At 39.3% G+C, this 20,584-nt stretch overlaps 1 protein-coding gene across 1 annotated transcript in view; it reads left to right on the top strand.

Moving 5' to 3' along the window:
• PHDP (Putative homeodomain protein) overlaps positions 1-20,584 on the top strand; it is a 152,459-nt gene that overhangs the window by 113,438 nt on the left and 18,437 nt on the right. Inside the window, exon 3 of the mRNA XM_083130615.1 lies at positions 16,009-16,255. Within this exon, the coding sequence (XP_082986741.1) occupies positions 16,009-16,255 (247 nt within the window). The remainder of the gene's footprint in view (positions 1-16,008; positions 16,256-20,584) is intronic.

The following is a 20,584-nucleotide window of genomic DNA, read 5'->3' as shown; positions in this document are numbered from 1 at the left end:
AGAAATGAAATAAACCATATCAATAAGCAAACCGAAGAGAATGGCTGTATGATTACTTATGCATGTGTTTTTTTCTGAGTAAAATTTTTGTTTGCAATTTGTTTCAATCCCGTCTCCAGAGACAGAAAACAGCGTTGATGGAACTCGATGTGCTGACCACCGAGACAACAGTAAGTTCCATAACTGTGGGCGTCTTCGGGAGTGCCGTCAGCCATAGAACGCCCCATAAAACCAAAAAAGCCCACTTTGAATATTTTCTCCAGTTGCTCATCTTGTACACAAATAAATACTACACACGCAGTCAATAGAGGCCCCCATGGAGAATGAAAATCAACCAAAAAGTACATATTTAACACACACATATAATTTCATTAATATATGTTAATTATTCCAAGGTGGTTGCAGGAACATGATAACTTCAAACTGAAGGAATGTCTTTTGAGGTGACATTAGTATTATGAGGGGAAATGTGCTTCGTTTGCCCCTCCTGGAAAAAAAATACCTTGCTTGCCCCTCCCTGGAAAAAAATCCTGCGGACTTCCATGTTTGTGAGTGTTCCATCATCAGTTTAATAATATCCTCAATAATTCTCATCGTCACGATTAGCCAAAGAATCAAGTCGATTTTATAGAGGCTCTCGTCCTCTTCTCGGTAACATTCCTATTACGAGTATTTAGCACTGATCCCAATCTGGTTTCTTACGGAGTTTAGAAATTACTTAGCGAGCGATCATGTTGGAAGATACGGTGTCATGTCCTCCGAGAAACAATGTCTCATGTCACCCGAGCTAAAAGGTCACGTGAATGCTTAAAGAGTCTTGAATTCTACATAAGATGTCCCGAAAGGCAAATGGATTGCGCCAGAGAGAGCTAATCTTAATTGGGTTCGCATCTTCATGCATTAATCCGTAAAAAAAATACATGAATAGGATCTCCAAGTCGCGTTGTATCAATAATATATGTACATCGTCAAAATCTCTCCTGCGATGAGAATGCTGTAACGTCAGGAGAGTTGTACGCTATGGAACAACCCAAATGGCGCGCGTTTCCAATTAGTTTTAACATCAGAATGCTCCACCTCATAACCTTACCTGCACACAGAAATGAAAATGCATCAAGTTGTCAATTGAGACAGTCATGCGAATAATTGTTGTTTTCTTGGTTCGTCGTTGATCGAAACATATGATACGATGCATTTTTAATGCATTTAGTGAAAATTAAATGTTGAGGTGAATGGAGCGAAAAACTGGAATGCTCCTCTGTACTTGAATAGAAATTTAATGCATTTTATTGAGTCACTTGTTCATGCACCTGGTTTACTTTTCATGTATTTTCCCTCTTAATTTTATTAATATTTTTTAATGTTATTCGTGTTAATTTATTGCTCGAACTAAAATGACAGTCTTCAGAAGACCTCTCGTGACCCTGCGGATCGGAAACACTGATATATTGAAGTATGATTACAGACAGTAGACTAATGGGGATTGGGCCTACAGTAGGAATCGAACACCGGACAATACTCAAATATGATTTAGACAGAAATATTTCAAAATACACGATAATTGTTAACGCAGTGAGCTTGATTGATTGATCTGGCTTATGTTACTTCGCTTTTCTGCCACTTTTGGATAATCGCGAAGATGAGGATTAGTGATGACATGATGAAATTGATTTAGTCCACAAAATTCATCCATTCCCAGGTCGGCATTTGAACCCAGGCATCGTAGCGCGCTCTGCAAGCGACTCCGCCAACTTTTCATTGGCTGTTCTTGTTGTAATGTTGGCTCTTTAAATCAACTCTATGCACAGAAAGGCTAATCGGGACTGGACCTAATATACCGCCGCTCTGGGAACCGGTGTGATATCAGAATCCAGATCGGTTATTTTGACAAGATCCTGTTTTCCTCTTGGCTGCTTCGGGGAGGGATTGTAATGTTGTCGCCTCTTACTCAAGCGGTAGGTGTAATTGACCGCAAGTTACTTCGCAGGCAAACGCGGCAACAGGGGGTCACTGTCATAATGGCGGTTCCAGCGCCGAATGTAAAAGCGGCAGGACAGTACGGTTTGAAAGGAGATCCGAACCACTATGTGCCTCCACCGGGTATCGAAACCTGGGCCCCTTTTTTACAAGGCGACGGCTTTAGTACTGCGACTTTTCATTGCAAATATGGTAAATGACCGTAATTTATTTATTTATTTAATAGAAGATTACAAATACAGCGTTAGCCATTTTACATTGGAACGATTTTATAGAACATAAGGACAAAAATAATAACATAGAAAAATTACATGTGGTTAAGAGACTTACATACTTTTAGTTACCTGTCTTCTAAAAAGGTCCAGATTTTCAAAAATGTTTATTTGGCTTTCTAGATTATTATATTCACTGGGCAGTCTATAGAACAGAAAGCGCTGGATGAGGCACAATCTAGGCTTCTGAGAAGCAAAAAGTTGAGTGCTTCTTGTTGAGCGGGCAGACACACGAAAGTGAATTTCCTGAAGAAGGCGGTCACTTCTGATGTTGCCATTCACTATTTTATGTAGAAATATATGGTCAGCCAGTCTATGTCTCTCGTGAGGAGTTTGGATATTTAACATTTGCAAGAGGATGGACTTTTGCAAGTGTTTTGTGGACGGAATTCGGTGTCGAACAATGGATAGGAAGAAATTTAGGACGGAATTTAGTCTATCTTCCATGTATTGTGGAATTGTTGCTAAACGTTTAATATTATCGAGAGAGGTGCAGATTCGCACTAAGATCTAAAATAATTCAATTAAAAGTATTAATAAGCTGATACTGAAAATAACAAAGGGTTTATGCCATAGTATACGGTCACTGGAAGGCACTGTATTGAAGCAAATGAAGTGCGACGAACGCTGGGCCAACCCCCGTAGCGTCGTGCTACGACGCCAGGGGTCCCGGGTTCGAATCCTGGCCTAGGCATGGATGCTTGTGAATGTCGATTCATCAACTTAATCATATCATCACTCATCCTCATCTTCGCAAATTAGTCCAAAGTGGCACCAAAAGGAAGTAAACTAAAGCACACAATCAAGCGACGAACGCTGAGGTACAATATCCTGAAATTCTCGCTTCACCGCAAGGCGTTATGTGTGCAATGAGAACTTCTACCATCGCCATATAGTTAGGCAGTGAAGCGAGTATTGTATTTCAGGATATAGGTGTCCCAATATTGCCGGTGACTGTACATATGGCATCGTTGTTGCTAGTGTTTTCTTTAATGTTACATCTCAGTACTTTTACTCTGACATCACTGGCGCCCAAGCTGCCCGTGATACGAAAGAATTTGCATGTACCTCTTACCCAAAACCTTGCTTCCTCGCTCCCCATGAAAATATTCAAGCGCCTCTATCGAAACGATTGACACATATTTCCTCCATGAAAGTATTCAATCTATGTGTGACAGATGTGGTACTCCGACCCGCCCAACAACATGCCAGCCTTCTCCACTCTTATGGAAATTAGGCAAGTCCGTTCTGCATGTTGGCTCGTGTACCAACAGCTTTACTCGCAACCCGCAGAGAACCCTCCTCATCACAAGGGCAAACAGGGCGAAAGGGGATGGAGGGGGTCACCGAATCAAAGACCATTCACAGTTGCCCTGGTACACAATGCAAACACGACCATGAATAAGTATTTAAGGGGGATGAAGGGGGTGGGTTCACCCCTTTTAACCATTGTGACGCCAACTCGTACCATTTCGGATGCGTTCGTAGATGTTTGTTAGCTCTTTCCCTCCCGTTATATTCAGTTCTCTGATAATTAAATTGGCTTTCTTCTGTTTACATTGGCTTATTCCCTGTTCCCGCTTGTTTTCACATTCTCATCACATGTTTTCATTTGCTTATTGCCTGTTTTCACATCCTCATGACCTATTTTAATTTGCTTATTGCTTGTTTTCACATCCTCATCACCTATTTTAATTTGCTTATTGCCTGATTTCAAATCCTCATCACCTATTATGATTTGCTTATTGCCTGTTTTCACATCCTCATCACCTATTATCATTTGCTTATTGCCTGATTTCAAATCCTCATCACCTATTATCATTTGCTTATTGCCTGTTTTCACATCCTCATCACCTATTTAATTTGCTTATTGCCTGTTTTCACATCCTCATCACCTATTATCATTTGTTGATTGCCTGTTTTCACATCCTCATCACCTATTTAATTTGCTTATTGCCTGTTTTCACATCCTCATCACCTATTTTAATTTGCTTATTGCCTGATTTCAAATCCTCATCACCTATTATCATTTGCTTATTGCCTGTTTTCACATCCTCATCACCTATTTTAATTTGCTTATTGCCCGTTTTCACATCCTTATCACCTACATTCATTTGTTTATTGCCTTTTTCATATTATCACCTATTTTCATTTGCTTATTGCCTTTTTTTCACATTGTCATCACCTATTTTCATTTACTTATTGTTTGCTTTCACATACTCATCACCTCTTTTCACATCTTAATCATCTATTTTCATTTGCTTATTGCCTGTTTTCACATCCTCATCACCTACTATCATTTGGTTATTGCCTGCTTTCACATTCTCATCACCAATTTTCATTTACTTATTGCCGATTTTCGCTTACTTGTTGCCTCTTTTCACATCCTCATGACTTGTTTTCATTTGATTATTTCCTAATTTTCCTCTTTTATTGCTTATTTCCACACTTTCATCTACTGTTTTCACATGCTTATTACTTGTGTTTTACTCCTCGTCACCTGTTTTCAGATGCTTCTTGCCTGATTTCGCTTGTTTATTGCCTGTTTTCACATTCTCATCGCCTATTTTCATTTGCTTATTGCCTGATTTCAAATCATCACCTATTAACATTTGCTTATTGCTTGTTTTAACATTCTCATCCGAGTTCAAATCTCGGTCTGGGCATGAGTGTTCTTTGTATCTGTTCATCAATTTCATCATATCATCACTCATTCTCATTGCGATTAGCGAAAATTGGCAGAAAAGCGACACTAAATCACCAAAACAATAATAAAAAAAATCACATCCTCATTAGCTATTATTATTTCATTACCTGTTTTCGCTTGCTTACTAGGGGTATACTCTACAAGTAATAGCGATTGTTTTACCCTGCCGTAGAATAATAGTTTCTCTCTCTGTCTTTTTTGCTCTCCCTTCTCCTGTTCTTTCTATATTTCTCTTTCATTCCTTACTTTGTTATTTCTTTCTCTCTCTCGCTTTCCTTCTCCCTGTTCCCTCTCAATTTTTCCATCTATTATCTCTCTCTGTCCATATTCTCTCTCTGTCCGAATATCAGTTTCTTTTATGCATGATCATGTCTCTGCGCGTCTCTTTATCTTTATTCTCTTTCTTTCTCTCTCTCTCTCTCTTCGATTCGTTCTCCCTATCGCTCAAACTCTGTTCTCTATCTTTTGTATTTTCGTCTTCATCCCTCTATCGCTATTCTTCCTTTGTTTTTCTCAATAAAACTACATGATATGATAAAATAATACAGTAACAATAGATTAAATAGGAAAAATATTCACAATTTGAACTTAACATTGCTATTTTTTACTTTCAAATGATACTTTTGTTACTTGTGATTTCTCTCTCACGTATTCGCTTCTTTTGTGTTTTCTCTCTCCTACGTAAGGCCTTTTTCTCCCAAAGATTTTTCCTATCACTGACAATTTGGAGCATCGCTAAGTGAGAGATCGGGTGTTAAGCAGTTCGAAAACGTATCTCCCCCTTTCCTCTTCCCCCACTTTTTTTTGTTCCCTTTTTTTTATCTTTTCTGGATCCGTTCTGCTCCGAGTTGGCGTACGGTAGACTGGGTAGGTGGAGCTTTAGCCTCGGGACCAATGAGTCCTAACTGGCAGGTAACTTCGTTTTCTAGCGTTTTGTTCGGGAAAATTCGGTTAGGCTCGGCCGAGCATTCACAGAGAAGGAATAAGAGGATCCACCTCTGCGTCAGTGTTGCCATATGTATAGAAATACAGCTGGAATGTATATTTTGGAATGGGAAAAGGGAAGATGTTTGTCTCGCTTGAAATTGATTATTTTTTCCTGAAATGTACAGTCACCAGTAATAAAAATGTGGCAACAAAATAGTGGTGGCAAAACTCGTTGAGAAATTGCTATTAAAATCTACCCATCGCCGTACAGTTAGGCAACACACATAACGTCTAACAGAGAAGCTAGCATTTCAGAATCAAGGTGTCCCATTTTTATTGCCGCTCACTGTACATACTTGATTGATTCATTCATTGAGTTGGTGTTTTAAGTTCACTTTATGCACATTAAGGCTAGACCGGACTGGATCTACAGTTTAAAGTGGAATCCGAACAACTATGTGCCTCCACCGGGTATCGAACCCGGGGCCCCTTGGTTTTCAGGCGGCGCAGTTATCAATACCCTATCGGGGAGGCCGTTGGGCGTATTTGAAGGAGCCAAACTGTATATTACACCACCCTGCATTTTAAAAAACAAAATCGGATGATTTCAAATTAATAGGTGATTATGGAAGTATTTTGAGTACTGATCACGGAAATAACATCCATTTTTTCCCATCACGTCAGGATTTCTCACAATTTCACAATCAAAATTATCATATTTGCCATTCCATTACGCCTACTACAGAACGCAACAAAATAAATTTAAGCAAGCAGAATTTCGGTTGTTTACAAACCAATAGGTGATTCTGGAAGTATTTTGAATGCTGATGACGGATATGACATAAATTTCTTCCCATCACATCAGGATTTCCCCCTAGATCAGGATTTTTCTCCACGTTATTAAGTTCAATGAACCCACTACATTATACCATTGAGTTATAGACATATTGGTAAGGAAATTTTTATGAGAGATTTCAAAAATGGAATTTACGGAATCAAGGTTTACAATCCTCATGCCAATGTGTCTTGTAAAGATAGAAGGTGGATTAAATGCTTGCTACTCTACGTGCATTTATAGAAAATTGGAGGATTTGTATTCTAGAAAACCAATATTTTATCATGATCTAAACAGAGCCATCTATTGAGAAAATCATGGAACTACACATTTTATTGTGAAATAAAGGCACTTAATATATTGCTATTTTCTGAAAAAACTACACGTGATGGGTAAAAATGGATTTCATTTTTGGAATCAGCATAGTGAAATTATTCAGGGACAACAGTCATCTGCGAGTCATCCAAACCCATGGAGGCCTGTGTTATCAATGTCCTGAGATAAAATTTGCGCTCTGCATCAGTGGCGACGACGTCAGGACTTTATTGGGGGGTTCGGAGTTCGATTCCCTGGGTGGGTGATTTAATGTGGAATTTTTGTCAAGTAATGTTCTTGCGTGGGGTTTCCTCTGGGGTGCACCCAGCATTTAATACTCGTAAATGGTTAGCCGAGGGAAACTCTGGGTGGTAAAGGTGGGTAGAGCGTGGTGATGATCACACCATATCAACCGAGATTGTGAATGTGTGGATGACGGAGTGGCTATCTCAAGGCTCTACGATGTCAGGGTCCTGGTTTCTAATCCCGGCCTGGACATGGGTGTTCTTTACGAATGTCCCTTCTTCGATTTCATCATATTATCACTCTTCCTCATCGTCGCGATTAGCCAAAAGTGGCAGAAAAGCGGCGCTACCTTTCACTTTTTAACTTTCTCATTCCATTCTTTTATAACTTCGTTCATCAATATGATAATGTAGATGGCATAGTGGTAACGTAACCGCCTTGTAATCAAGGAGTAGCGGGTTTGATATCCGGTGCTAGATCTAGTCCTGAGTAGTCTGTGTATGTATAAAGTGAACTTAAAACAAATTCAATCAATGATAAATAGTTGAGGAGAGTATTCTGTGCCTTGTTCTGATTTAGCTGGATTGTTATATATGCTGATAACCAGAAGAAGGTACAGGATAATGAAAAGTGGAACGTACAGTCACCAGCAATAAACAAAATACCCGCTTGCCCGAATAGAGTTATGTGTATTGCCTAACTCCGAGGCGACAGCGGAACTTCCTATTGAAAATTAATATTGAAGTTGGATTATTGGCGTACATTTATGTTACACACACATTTCAGGGAAGTGGGTATTTCATGATCTACGTGTACAATTTTTATTACCGGTGACTGTACGGTAATACACGAAAAAGATGTAGAACCTTTATCCCATATGAAATTTATCAAGAGGAGAGAAATGTACTAAATTTCAAGATCTGGAGAGAAATAGTGGCAACACTGAGATGTGTCTCTACATGTTAGAGTGTGGGTGCGTGTGTGTCTGCGCCAGCATGTGTAAGACTACCAGGGAAAGGGGAGGGGAGGAGAGGAGAAGACCATTGGGTCGGAAATGGGGCTAATCAAAAAGCCGATAGTCGACTGTTTGACTTGGAGACTTTCCTGTAGGGGGTGGAGCAGGGGCCTTGTATTTTCTCTGAGCTGAATTCTGGATAGAGAGGGAGAAACTGAAAGGGGAGGGGGCGAAAGGGAAGAATCGTACACGGACAGAAGGCGGAAAAAATCAATCGAGAATCGAGGGAAATGGTTTTGGGTTCTTGAGATCGAGTGTGGAAGAGTCGAGGATGCTGCGACTATCTCTCTTGCTCGCTGTTTCTTCTCCGAACCTAAGAACGTTGGCGGAAAACCCAAATATGTAGTCGATGATGGCCTGTGAATGAAGAATGACCAACCAGACAGATGTCTAAGAACGACGTCATCGTATCCCCCTGGCACAACCCACATAAATCTAAAAGAAACTCAAAGAAATTCAGCGGAGATATAGAAAGGGACAGGAAGAGAATGCGGGAGGCGGAGAGAAACGTAACGAGAGAGAAATATAGAGAATGAATACAAAGGAGGAAAGTAGGAACAGAGGAAGAAAGAGAGAAATTGTAGTGTGACACACAAGAAAGGAGAAACAAGAAAAGAGAGATAAAGAGAAACGAAAGAAAAGTAAAAGGGAGAAGCAGAGGAAGAAAGAGAATTAAGTGAGACAAGGGAAAAAAGGAGAAGGATGAATGAAGAAACAGATGAAGAAAGAGAGAACGAAGTGAGACAAAAGAGAAAGAGGAATCAGAGGAAGAAAAATAGAAAAGACATGGATTTGAAGAAACAAATAGGAGATGAAAGAAAATAAGTGACAGGTAGGGAGAGAAAGAGAGACATAGGGATGAGAGAATAGTGAAAGAGAAGTTCAGAGAGGAGGAGAGATGTAAAAAGAGAGAAACAGAGAAAGGAAATAGCGTGGAGAGGAAAGAAGTAAAGACATCGAAAGGAAATAACAAAAAGGAGAGAAGAGAGAGAGAGAGAGATAGAACGAGGAAGATGAGAAAGGAACAGTATCTTAGAAGCCAAGGCTACTAAATAAGAGAACCCGAGTGTCCACACGAACTGATCTGGCGGCCCCTGTGGCGGAGTGGTTAGCACATCGCGCCTGGGCATGGATATTTGTGAGTGTCGATTCATCAATTTCATCAATCATCACTCATCCCCATCCTCGCAAATTAGCCAAAAGTGGCACAAAGAGCGATGTAAAATAAAGCAAATCAAAATCAAAAAATCAAAAACTGAACTCTCTGAAGACGGCATCAAAGATGTCTATTAGATATTAACTGCAACAGTGAGCACTTCATATTAGTTTGAAATGATCAATGTCGGTTCTAATATTAAAAACGACAAAGTAGTTTTGGGAGACAGTGGCGGCTTAACAATTATCTCTAGAGAGAAGGTGCTGATTTTATATATATATACCCATTATGTCATTATCCCACTACCTTCTGTAATTGGAGACCTGTCTCTGTTCAAGGAAAATAAATAAATAAATTATGCTCAAATTTATTATTGGTTCCTGATGTCCAATCGCTTAAATTTAGAACTTAAGAGGGAAGATGGTAGAATTTGCCATTATGTATATTAATGATTTGAGGACCAAAAGTGGTAAACGTTGTAAGTGCCAAAAGCGAAAGTGTTGGGAAATCGCATCGTTCAGCACATCAGCCCGTACGAACGTTCACACTAGTGCCTTTTTACACGCCCTTTGAACTATTTAGAGGGCTACCAGCCACTTTTCACGTTTACCACATTATCAAGCATGGCACATTTCACACTTTAACGTGGAAAACGGTGTTTGAATTATTGTGCCACTTACAGCTGTGGCACTTACAGCGTTTACCAATTTTGCGTTTACCAATTTTAGTTTTCATTTTTCCTTAGATCTTAAAACCAACGTTCTGGTAAAGCGATTGTAACTCCGATGTGAGGAAAAGTGGCGTATCCATTGGAGGAAAGGAGTATGAATGCCAACAGATAGCGCACAAGATGCTTAAGCTGTACGCATTTAGTATTATCGACCTCCAAATACCTAATTTCTAAAATTTAAGATTAGAAATATTAGAAATTGAGTTCTTTAAACCAGTTACTTACTTTGGCGTACTGGATGAATATAAATAGTTTCAGTGAATTAGTTATTTTTGTACTCTTAATGACATATTAGGAGAGTTGAATTTTTTCATGTCGACCATAGCCTAACTTATAAAAGCTTATATAATGATGCATGGGTGTACTCAATCTTCGCGAAACTCAAGAGTGTTACATACCCAATAGGACCAAGTAATGTAAATAGTTTGCCAAAGAGGAGTAGAGATGGCAGCACCAGGCGTGCAAGATTAAGAATTAGCATAATATATGTGAATAACTTTATAAATAAGAACAAAGCAAATAGGAAAGATGAAAACAATAAAATATATTATAAAAAGACAAAGAATAAATATAAAATAAATAAATTAATGTATATACTTGATAAATCAAACTAGTGATCACATGTAAATTGATAAAGAATACTTCCAAAAGTCGGCTGCCAGACCACTAGCCACCCACTCATTTCTATTTGTGATATGGAAATTACGTTTATGTATGCTTACGTGAAGTTAGAAGTTAACTAAAAGTTAAAATATATAAAAAAAGTAATAGGGATATGAAACTTGGTCCATTACATTAAGAAGGCGAACATAAAGTAAAAGTATTTGAAAACAAAATCCTTAGAAAAATATTTGGACCTAAAGGGGATGAGGAGACAGGTGAGTGGAGAAGGTTACATAATTTAGAACTGCATAATATACTCACGTCCAGATATTATTAGAATGATTAAATACTTAGATGAGCAGGCCATGTGGCACGAATGGGAGAGGAAAGAAAAGTTTACAGGATTCTTGTTGGGAAACCTGATGGTAAGAGACCTATAGGAAGGCCAAGACGAAGATGGAGGGATAACGTTGAGATGGACCCAAAGGAAATCGGTAAGAATGGAAAAGATTGGATTGATCTGGCACAGGATAGGGACAGATGTAAGGCTTGTGTTGCTGGAGCCGTAAACCTTTGGGCTTAAGAAGGCTGGAGTAAGTAAGTAAGTGTGCTTACGTGAGTAGGACAGAGGCAGATCAGGTTAGGTGTTGTCAGTGTTTTGTGATGTCATGTATAGAAGACCATGGCTCAACCTAGCAGTTTGAAATCAGTTGTTCGGAAAGTGAGACTATGGATTCTAACTTTCAACTTATCTTAAGGGGAGTCATTGATTGAATTAACTTGAGTCGAGTGTTCATAAAATCTCGTCTGCCTTGTGACTATAGATGCCTGTGTGTATCTCGTCCTTAGTCTCGCCTCGATCAGCTTATGCCTGTCTCGTTCTGGATCTCGTGTCGAACAGTGACTTAATACGACAATCAGAAAAGAATAGTACGACAAGCAGCAAACATGCCATATTTATGATACCTTTGATTTAAAAATATACCTAGGTATGTATACATAATAAGAGTAAAATCATAAATAAATGCCAAGCAATTTATAAATTACAATAAGCACACACTACAATGTGTTATTTAAAAGCATTTGAAACGAAATAATTCATTTAGGAAATAAAGTTCATATCTCCTAGGTGAATAAATGAAGGTTAGTTCTCTTTGTCTTCGATTTCGCATTTATGACGTCACTCTGCTACATATCAAAATTCCACGCCGAGAATTTCAGGTTTGTATAGTTGTTGTGAACATGTGCACGTGTGTAGCGCCATCATCATAAATATTAATTGAGAAATATTGAAAAAAGATGGGAAGAAACTTAAAAACAAGAGTTGAAAAGTTACAGGAAGGAAGCTATTTACAAAATAGTCATGGCTCGCATGTGTAGTAAAGGGAGATTTCAGCCACGAACGCAATTCGAATGAAACTGTTTTCATGCCAAACGCTAATGGCGGATTGGATTCCGCCCCCATCCCCCCTCTCCATCCACATGGCTCGCTCAGCCGTGGTCACGCATTCAACCACAAATCACCCCACCCTCTCATACTACCCCATCCACCCCTTCCATCCCCCATAGCACTCCCCGCAGCAATCGTTTCGTTCTCTGGACCGAATGACAGAACGAGAGCATCTCAGCTCTGTCTCAATTTTTGACCACCAGACGGAGCCACAGTCGCAAGCTCAAACTAATTCACGTCCCATTAAACCTGGCGATGGTCAAGTCATGGTTTCGTTTGAATCGGTTCAAAAACCGATCGTTTGGTGAGTGGATTCCAATTACTCTCTCCTTTTCGGTGGTTTGTGGACGCCGACCTGCTGGAAGATTGCCTACGATCCATAACGCAATGCAATCGCACCCCCCAAAAACCACGCGAAATGAAATGGGCTGAATCCGCTTTCACCAATTTTGCAACTCACGAGATCATATCTCGCGCGGAGATAGACCGAATATGAGGGATTTTGATTCGATTGTCGGTCGGTTCTCTTAATGTTAAGATGTGCTATCAATTGATTATCCGGAGTTTAAGTAATCAATGTTAGTGACAATGGTTCTACATTAGCATGCAATGTTAATTGAACATTATCCATTGTCTTGTGCAGGGATTCCCAACCTTTTTACGTTTGCGTTACCCTTGGGAATGAGATTAAAAACTTGGGACATCCTAGTTGGATTTATTTTTTTCAATTTCTAATCTTAAATCGAAGTGGAACATGTTATCAGGAGCAAGTTAAATTTATTGTCAAAAAATACCTACTCCAGTACTAATGTTATTAATTTCTTGATACATAATACAGGGCTACTGTAAATGATTCATTCGATTTCAAAACACTGTATTTTCCAAAGTACTGCATATACAGATATGAATGATACATGAAAACTGTAAACTCACCTGTACAAAATGGCGACAAACCTAGAAAAGAGTTTTTGTGTGTTGTTTATGCGAGATGTTCATCTGTTATTTGCACTGCAGCGTGCATTCAGAATAGTGTTGACCACGGGACGAGACGGGACAGGCTTTTAAAAATTCGAGACGAGACGAGATTGATCATGTGTCCCTTTGACAAACGAATATTTTCGAGACGAGACAGCATTTCACAGCATTTCCACGAGACGAGACGGGCCAAAGTCTCGTCTCGTGCGCAACACTAATTCAGAAGAGAATACAGAAAAGAGTCACCATGTAAACAGAGCATTTGTTTACGTACCCCCACTGGCAAGAAGACTGGTAAAGCTCAGGGAACGCAGCAATGCTTCTATAATGACCATTGACAGGGGATTGCTACAAAATGTATGGGTGGAACTCGACTACCGCTTGGATGTGTGTCGTGTGGCCAGAGGAGCACACATAGAACATTTTCATGTATCATTCATATCTATATGCGCAATACTTTAGAAAATACAGTGTTTTGAAATCGGATAAATCACTTATAGTAGCCCTGTATAAGGGACAAACAATCAGAATATAATACAGTTTACTACAATGGAAATCACTCAAAATAATTTTCATTTTATCAATGTGAGACTTGCGATTGAAGCTTAGAGCATAAATGTTTGATATCAGGCCTTGCAGTTGACAATGAAACACGCATATCATCCTCAAGGTTACGCAGTCTTTTTGTTGCTTTAGATTCTATTGTGGCCATAGCAGGGAAGGCTTTCTCGCAGAAATATAAAGTTGAGAAAGGCAAAAAAGTACGTCCAATATTTTGTACTTCGACTTAATATTTATTTTGCCTACTTCCTAATAATATTCTTTTTCGCTTTTAGTTATTTTTAGTTTATCCCTAAAATATCTCGCGGCACCCCGAGACCGATTTCACAGGGTCCTGCGGCACCCCGGTTGGAAATCACTGGTCTATTGCTTATACATTATACTTATTCTAACACTACGTTACGAGACAGCACCTCTTCTCTCGTCTTCAGGGGAAATATCTTTTGCCGGTGATGGGAATCGAACCTACGACATACCTGTGATTTTACTACAAATCCGGTGCCGTGTAGTGATTGGTTAATGCACACGATACGAATCCAGTTACAATAGAGTGTTTCATGTATACGAGGGTTGTTCGAAAAGTTCTAAGAATCGGTCAGAGATGGCGTTGCGATCGGAACAAAAGCATGTGCATTAGAAGGCCACATCTGTTCTGAACGTAGTCTAATTACTTCTGTCGAAGTTGAGAGGTTATTTTCTGTTAAGAAAAAGCATTCTTGATGACGGCTATTTATGCATGTTGAAAACTTGAAAAAAAAAATATTAAAAACCTACTCATTATATGCAATCAAGGCAACAAAGGAAAGAAAAATATTATTTCCATGTAGATTTTAACTTTTTAAATGAAATTATAAACATAAGTGACTTGGAATTTGCCACTTTCTCGGTTTATTGTGCCTATTTGTTGCTTTTGGTGCCTATTTTTCACATTATAAATGCCTTTTCGCCTGCCTATTTTAACCAAAATATATGCCTGAACTTGCAGGCTCTACTTATAACTATGGAGCGGATTTTTATGCACTAAAAACGTGAAAATATGCATGCATCTATGCAGAGAAAACTTGCAAAATATGCATTACAATATGCACACAAAATTTTCATTGAGGTTGTAGAAACTGATTCCACACAACATTTTAACTAACAAATAAAACGTTCAAATTACATTACGTACATGTAATTTTAATGAAAAGACTCAATAAAAAGGACTACAAAATATGCAGAGGAGGAACTTTTACTCGTAAGGAAGAGGATGTGAGGTGCTCACATTTAATTTTCCAAGGCTTCGGATTCTCTTCTGTTGCAGTTTACAATTAGGAGATGTTTTAGGTTTTCCAGCGTCAGTCGTCTTCTGTTGTCTCGTAACATGTCCTTGTAGCGGGAGAAACATCTTTCCACCTCACAGGAACTTACCGGTGCATGTTGAAAATCAGCAATTTGCTACACTGATAAGGACCTTGTCGCTAAGGGTCCACTGCGTTTACCAGCTAAAATTTCTTCAATATCACAAATTTCTTTATACCGTGGGTGTTTTGAAATTATGCTGTCCACTTTTACCTTCCCTGTTTCACCAACTTTTCCAGGAACTGAATTTAGTTTAGAGACGGTAGTTTTGAAAACATTCAGCAAATTGCTTAGTGAAGAACTGTTTTTTTTTTCAGATAGGTAATGCCCGTTGGAAGATGAAAGAAATGAGCTGGAATGAAGGCAAGATTACCTTCTATGTCTGCATGCTCTAATACTTCTTGAGCAATCTGAATCGATGCTGCACTATGAGGATCAAATGTACTAACAATATCCTTAACCGTTTCTAAATGTTCAGCATAATAAATGACAGCATTGAGACATGGGAAAATGTTGCGTGGCGTCAGAATTAAAATTTGCACACAAATATTTAGAAAAATATAAAATAAAATAGTTTTATGAGGAAAATATGCAGTATAAAAGGAAATGTTCCAAAATATTATGCCCGTTAACAAAACAACTAAAATATGCATTTATATGCACCATAAACTCATGTCTAAAAGGTGGGCAATGACTTAATTCGAACATTTAACGAAGTGTGCATACTTTTTGGTTGCAATAAAAAAAATAAGCGTTTGCATGAAAATCCAATCCCTACTTATAACCATTCACATCATTTTCGCGAATAGCCAAAAGTGTCAGAAAAGCTACGTGAAATGAATCAAATCAATCAATCCAGGATTCAGTCGACTAACGTAACATTCTTCTTTCCTTCCAGGTGTGGTTCCAGAACAGGCGGGCCAAGTTCAGGAAACAGGAACGCTTGGCACAGCAGAAAGCCTCCCAGTCCACTAACGCAGGAGCCAATTCGGGAGACGCGAACAATGGATCGGGAACAGGGAACAACGGTCAGGGGGCCACGAAAACGGAGCCCAAGGGAGGAAACGCCAAGGATACGAAGCCAGGAACACCCCAGCCTCCTTCCGTCTCTCAGTCAAATGACGTCAAGCCTTTGAACGGAACAGGTGAGTACATACATGCACACGCTCAAACACATTTGATTTGATTAGAATTTTGTTATTTAGCTGGTAGAGCATCTGGCTTCCACGCGGAATACCCGGGTTGGAATCCCGGGGCAGGTGAAATTGACCAGGAAGTTTTCCAGTCATTTCCGTGTTTCCGCGCGGCTCTGAGGCCCACGCAGCCTCGTATGAATGGGTACCTGTTGGCAACCCTGGGGGGTAAAGGCGGCCGAGCGTGATGCTAATAACACCATCTGAACTATGACCGAGATCAAGAATATGTGGAGATATATACCTCCACATCACCCCATATGCCTTCATGGAATGTGTTCACAGGGGTACCTTTACCTTTATCTTCCTGCCACTATCGCGACGATGAGGATGAGTGATGAAGGATGAATTTAGGAAGGGACACTCATAAAGAGCACACATGCCCAGGATAGAACCCGAATCCGGGAGCCTTACCGTCGTAGCGCGCAGTGCTGGCCACTCCGCTTGGGAGGTCGGCACACACACACACAACAATAGAACGTGCATAAGCAACAACGAGAATGTGGGGTCATATGGTGTTGTGACGACCTCCGTGGCAGAGTGATTAGAACAGCGAGCTACGACTCCAGGGATCCCGAGTTCGAATTCTGGTCTTGGTGTGGGTGTCTTTTATGAGTGTTCGGTCATTGTCATTGTCGCGATTAGCCAAAAGTGGCAAAAAAGCCTTAAAATAGCCATCCATCCGTCATGGTGTTGTAATGGATCAGAACTAACAAGAATATGATTCGAAGCCATGACGCCCCTTTTCCGCTTCGTTTTTGATCTACTGCCATCATCCTTATGACTTGAAACAAAGCGGAGTGAAATATAGGCAAAATACTTAAAGCACGAAGCGCCTGCGCGTATGCAACTAACAACACAGTTCTGTTTTGAGGGTTGCATAACATGTGTATTGCAGAGATTGAAACTGGGAGAATTACTCTATCCACAGTTGTTTGAGTGCTTTAGGAACACAATGGCTAATGTGGACTGGACCTACAGTTTAAAATGGGATACGAATCACTATTTACCTCTTCCGGCTATCAAACCTGGGATACCTTGACTACAAGGCGACGACGAGGAGGAAAAGGGAAATGATGGATAGTTACACTAGAGAAAGAATATGGGAAGATTGTACTTTCAGTCCACTTTATGCGAATATAGGTTTATTGAGATAGGACCTAGTGCTTGAAGTGAATCCCAAACCGCTGACATATACCCCCGGTGGGAATTGAACTCAGAACGCTTGATTACAAGTCAGTAGTCTTAATGAAGTTATAGTTATATCTATGTGATATGTGTGCATGCTATTTAATCTAACTTATATTCATATTTACTTTATTTATAATTTTATTAACGCCTCTGTAATTGGATAAATAAATAAATAATATATAGAACTGCTTGCTCAAAAATCAACAGGAAAAAAGGGGAGATTACTAAGAACGTGTAACGATTGATGATGACTTGGAAATAAAATAATAATAAAATGAATAAATATTGTGCAACATATAATGAAATAAGAATGGTTTGAGAATGTTACAAAATGCAAATTATTCTCAAAGAAATTTTGATTTATCTTCAAAGTTTTCACCATTTTAAACTCTGCGAATGTTCTTATTTGCTCATCTCGACGCAAAGTAAAGCCTCTATAACATGCGTTAGTAGAAGATCAAATCAGTACTCACAACTGGCTACATGGCTATTTGACCCACTTGAGAGATATTACGTCATACGTGTGGGCGGGATGAGAACAAAGTTCCACACGATGGACTGTAGTTTACGAAAGCAACCCCTACGGATGTATTTTCAATGTCTTCATCGCCTCAAGAAAACAATATAACGTAATTTAATGAATAAGCTACCTGATTTGATGCGCAACTGGTGACATCTGCAGCATGATACTTCGTCTGTGGGCGCCAGCGACACTCTGTCGAGGTTTCGTGCGTGGAAATGGAGCGTCCTTTCTGTCCAAGAAAATAAGAATGAATATTAAGTTTAGGAAAACATTTGTAAAATATTTCGTCCATTGAGAATGTAAATGTTCTAGCTCCAAATTGTAAGCAAATCGAGATGCAAACTCCAATAACTAAAGAAACCTTACGACAATTTCCTTAACTAACCATCTGAGAATGATATAAACCACTTGCATTCTAACATGTCACTTGTGGGAGATGCTTAGCGATAGTAGTGGTCTTTGGTTCATACTTTTGTTAATAACAGACAAAATGTTTGGATAATAGTGGAATCAAAGCAGTTGTTTGATTTTCCAAAATATGAATTGTTTATTTTACTTTGCTACCGAATGACAAATTCATAATGAAATTGTTTAATCTCAATCATGTTTGCAGAATGTAGTGTTATGTCTGATAGATAGAACACCGACATTCTCAAATCAAAGCAAGTGTTGCGTGCCATTGTTCTATCTGAAATTTAAATTATTAATTACAGCATGAATACCAAACCAAACAACTACATATTTTTTGAGAGGCTTCAATATATCAGCCTTTGCAATGATACAAACTTTTAGCTCAATAGTGACAAAGATCCAAGAAATATATCATATCAAACTTGAAATCAAGAGTTTAAAGTTGATAATTTGTTGAAGTTAGTGATGAAAATATCATATCGAATTTTTCATGTATTTGTGTATAAAGTTCACATCGCCCTGTGTAACAAGTGGATATAAACTTCATTTTTAACGGATTCAGCAGAGACAATGCAATTTTTTTTTACTATAGCTAGCTTTAATGCACTACAAGCACGTATGGGTCCGAGACTACATCGAGACCAAGAATATTCTAGACTTGCTTTAACGAGACTAAGAACAACAGAGTCATCTATACTTTCCTACTGTTTGAGAATCTCATCTCGTTTACCACATTACGAAATTATAAGTTACTTTTTTGCAATGAAAGAACATTTCCAGCAGAAAGTAACTATAAAAGTAACTTAGCCTTACTTTAAGTAAATGTAACTGAGTTACTTCTCAAAATGAGTAACTGTAACTCAGTTCCTTTTTAAACCCCATTGGAATTCATTCCACGGAAAATGTCGTATAAATGGAAATTGTTATCCTGCGAGGTATTTGTTATATGTGTTGTTTAATGTGCACTAATTTAATAATTTATTAAAAGGCTCTGTGTAGACCGAAACTAGAAGACAGCCATTGCAACTCGTGACCGTGACGAGATCGAGGTTTCATTTATTGTTATTTTACGTTACTTTTCTGTCACTTTTGACTGATCGCGACTATGAGGATGAATGATGGAAGTTGAAAGTGACGAGGGGACACTCACAAAGAACACTTCGGGATTCGAACCCGGGAACTTAGATGGTGAAATCAAAAATCTACCACTAGATCGAACCACATAGATATGTGCCTCAACAACCATTGGCGAAGCAGAGGGTGGGCTGATTGGGCCACAGCCCCTCCCGAAATTGTTAGTTTGAGCTTCTTTTAGTTTTTGTTTTAAGTCCACTCTATGCACAGTAAGGCTAATCGGGACTGGACCTACAGTTTAAAGTGGGATCCGAACCACTATGTGCCTCCACCGGGTTTCGGGACAAAGCGACAACGTTACCCGAAATTTCTAGAAAAGCTTAATTATCAAATGAAAGTAGTACGTAGAACTCGAAGGAAACCGAAGTGGTAAATGCAACCCCTTTAAAATGGCTCCCGATTAACATTTTCTCCTTGAACAACTTTTAAAACAAAGGTTAAATATGGCAATTACGAAATACGAGGGTGGTTCAATAATTATTGTCCCTGACATATAAGCAGTATTATTTTTCCACAAAGTCCCCCTTCACAGTAATGCACTTCTTCCACCTACGCTGTAAAGCCACTATGCCAGCTTCAAAGAATGTCTGTGGCTGAGCCGTGAGCCATTCTTCCGCAGCGTCCATAACAGCAGCATTTGAGGGAAAATGCGTCCCCTTGAGGTGCTCCTTCAACTTCGGGAACAAATGAAAGTCACTAGGGGCGAGGTCGGTTGAGTAGGGAGGGTGTTCCAACACATGGAAACCAGCAGCATGGATTGCGGCACCAGTAACATGGCTTCTGTGTGCTGGAGCATTATCGTGGTGAAACAGCACTTTTCGCCGCAACATCCCACGCCGTTTCTCCTTGATTGCTTCGCGTAACTTAGGGATTAGGGCTGCATAATAGTCCCCAGTAACAGTGTGTCCCAGCAGGTAGTCAATAAAGAGCACACCCTTCGCATCCCAAAAAATTGTGGCCATAACCTTGCGTGCTGATGCTTCCAAACTGAATTTGCGGGGGGAGGTGAATTGCTGTGCCGC

This window comes from Lepisma saccharinum, chromosome 10 (assembly GCF_977018435.1).
Source record: "Lepisma saccharinum chromosome 10, izLepSacc3.1, whole genome shotgun sequence".
NCBI classification, from domain to species: domain Eukaryota; kingdom Metazoa; phylum Arthropoda; class Insecta; order Zygentoma; family Lepismatidae; genus Lepisma; species Lepisma saccharinum.
The sequence above is the reverse complement of the archived record's forward strand: the minus strand, read 5'-3'. Positions and strand labels throughout refer to the sequence as shown.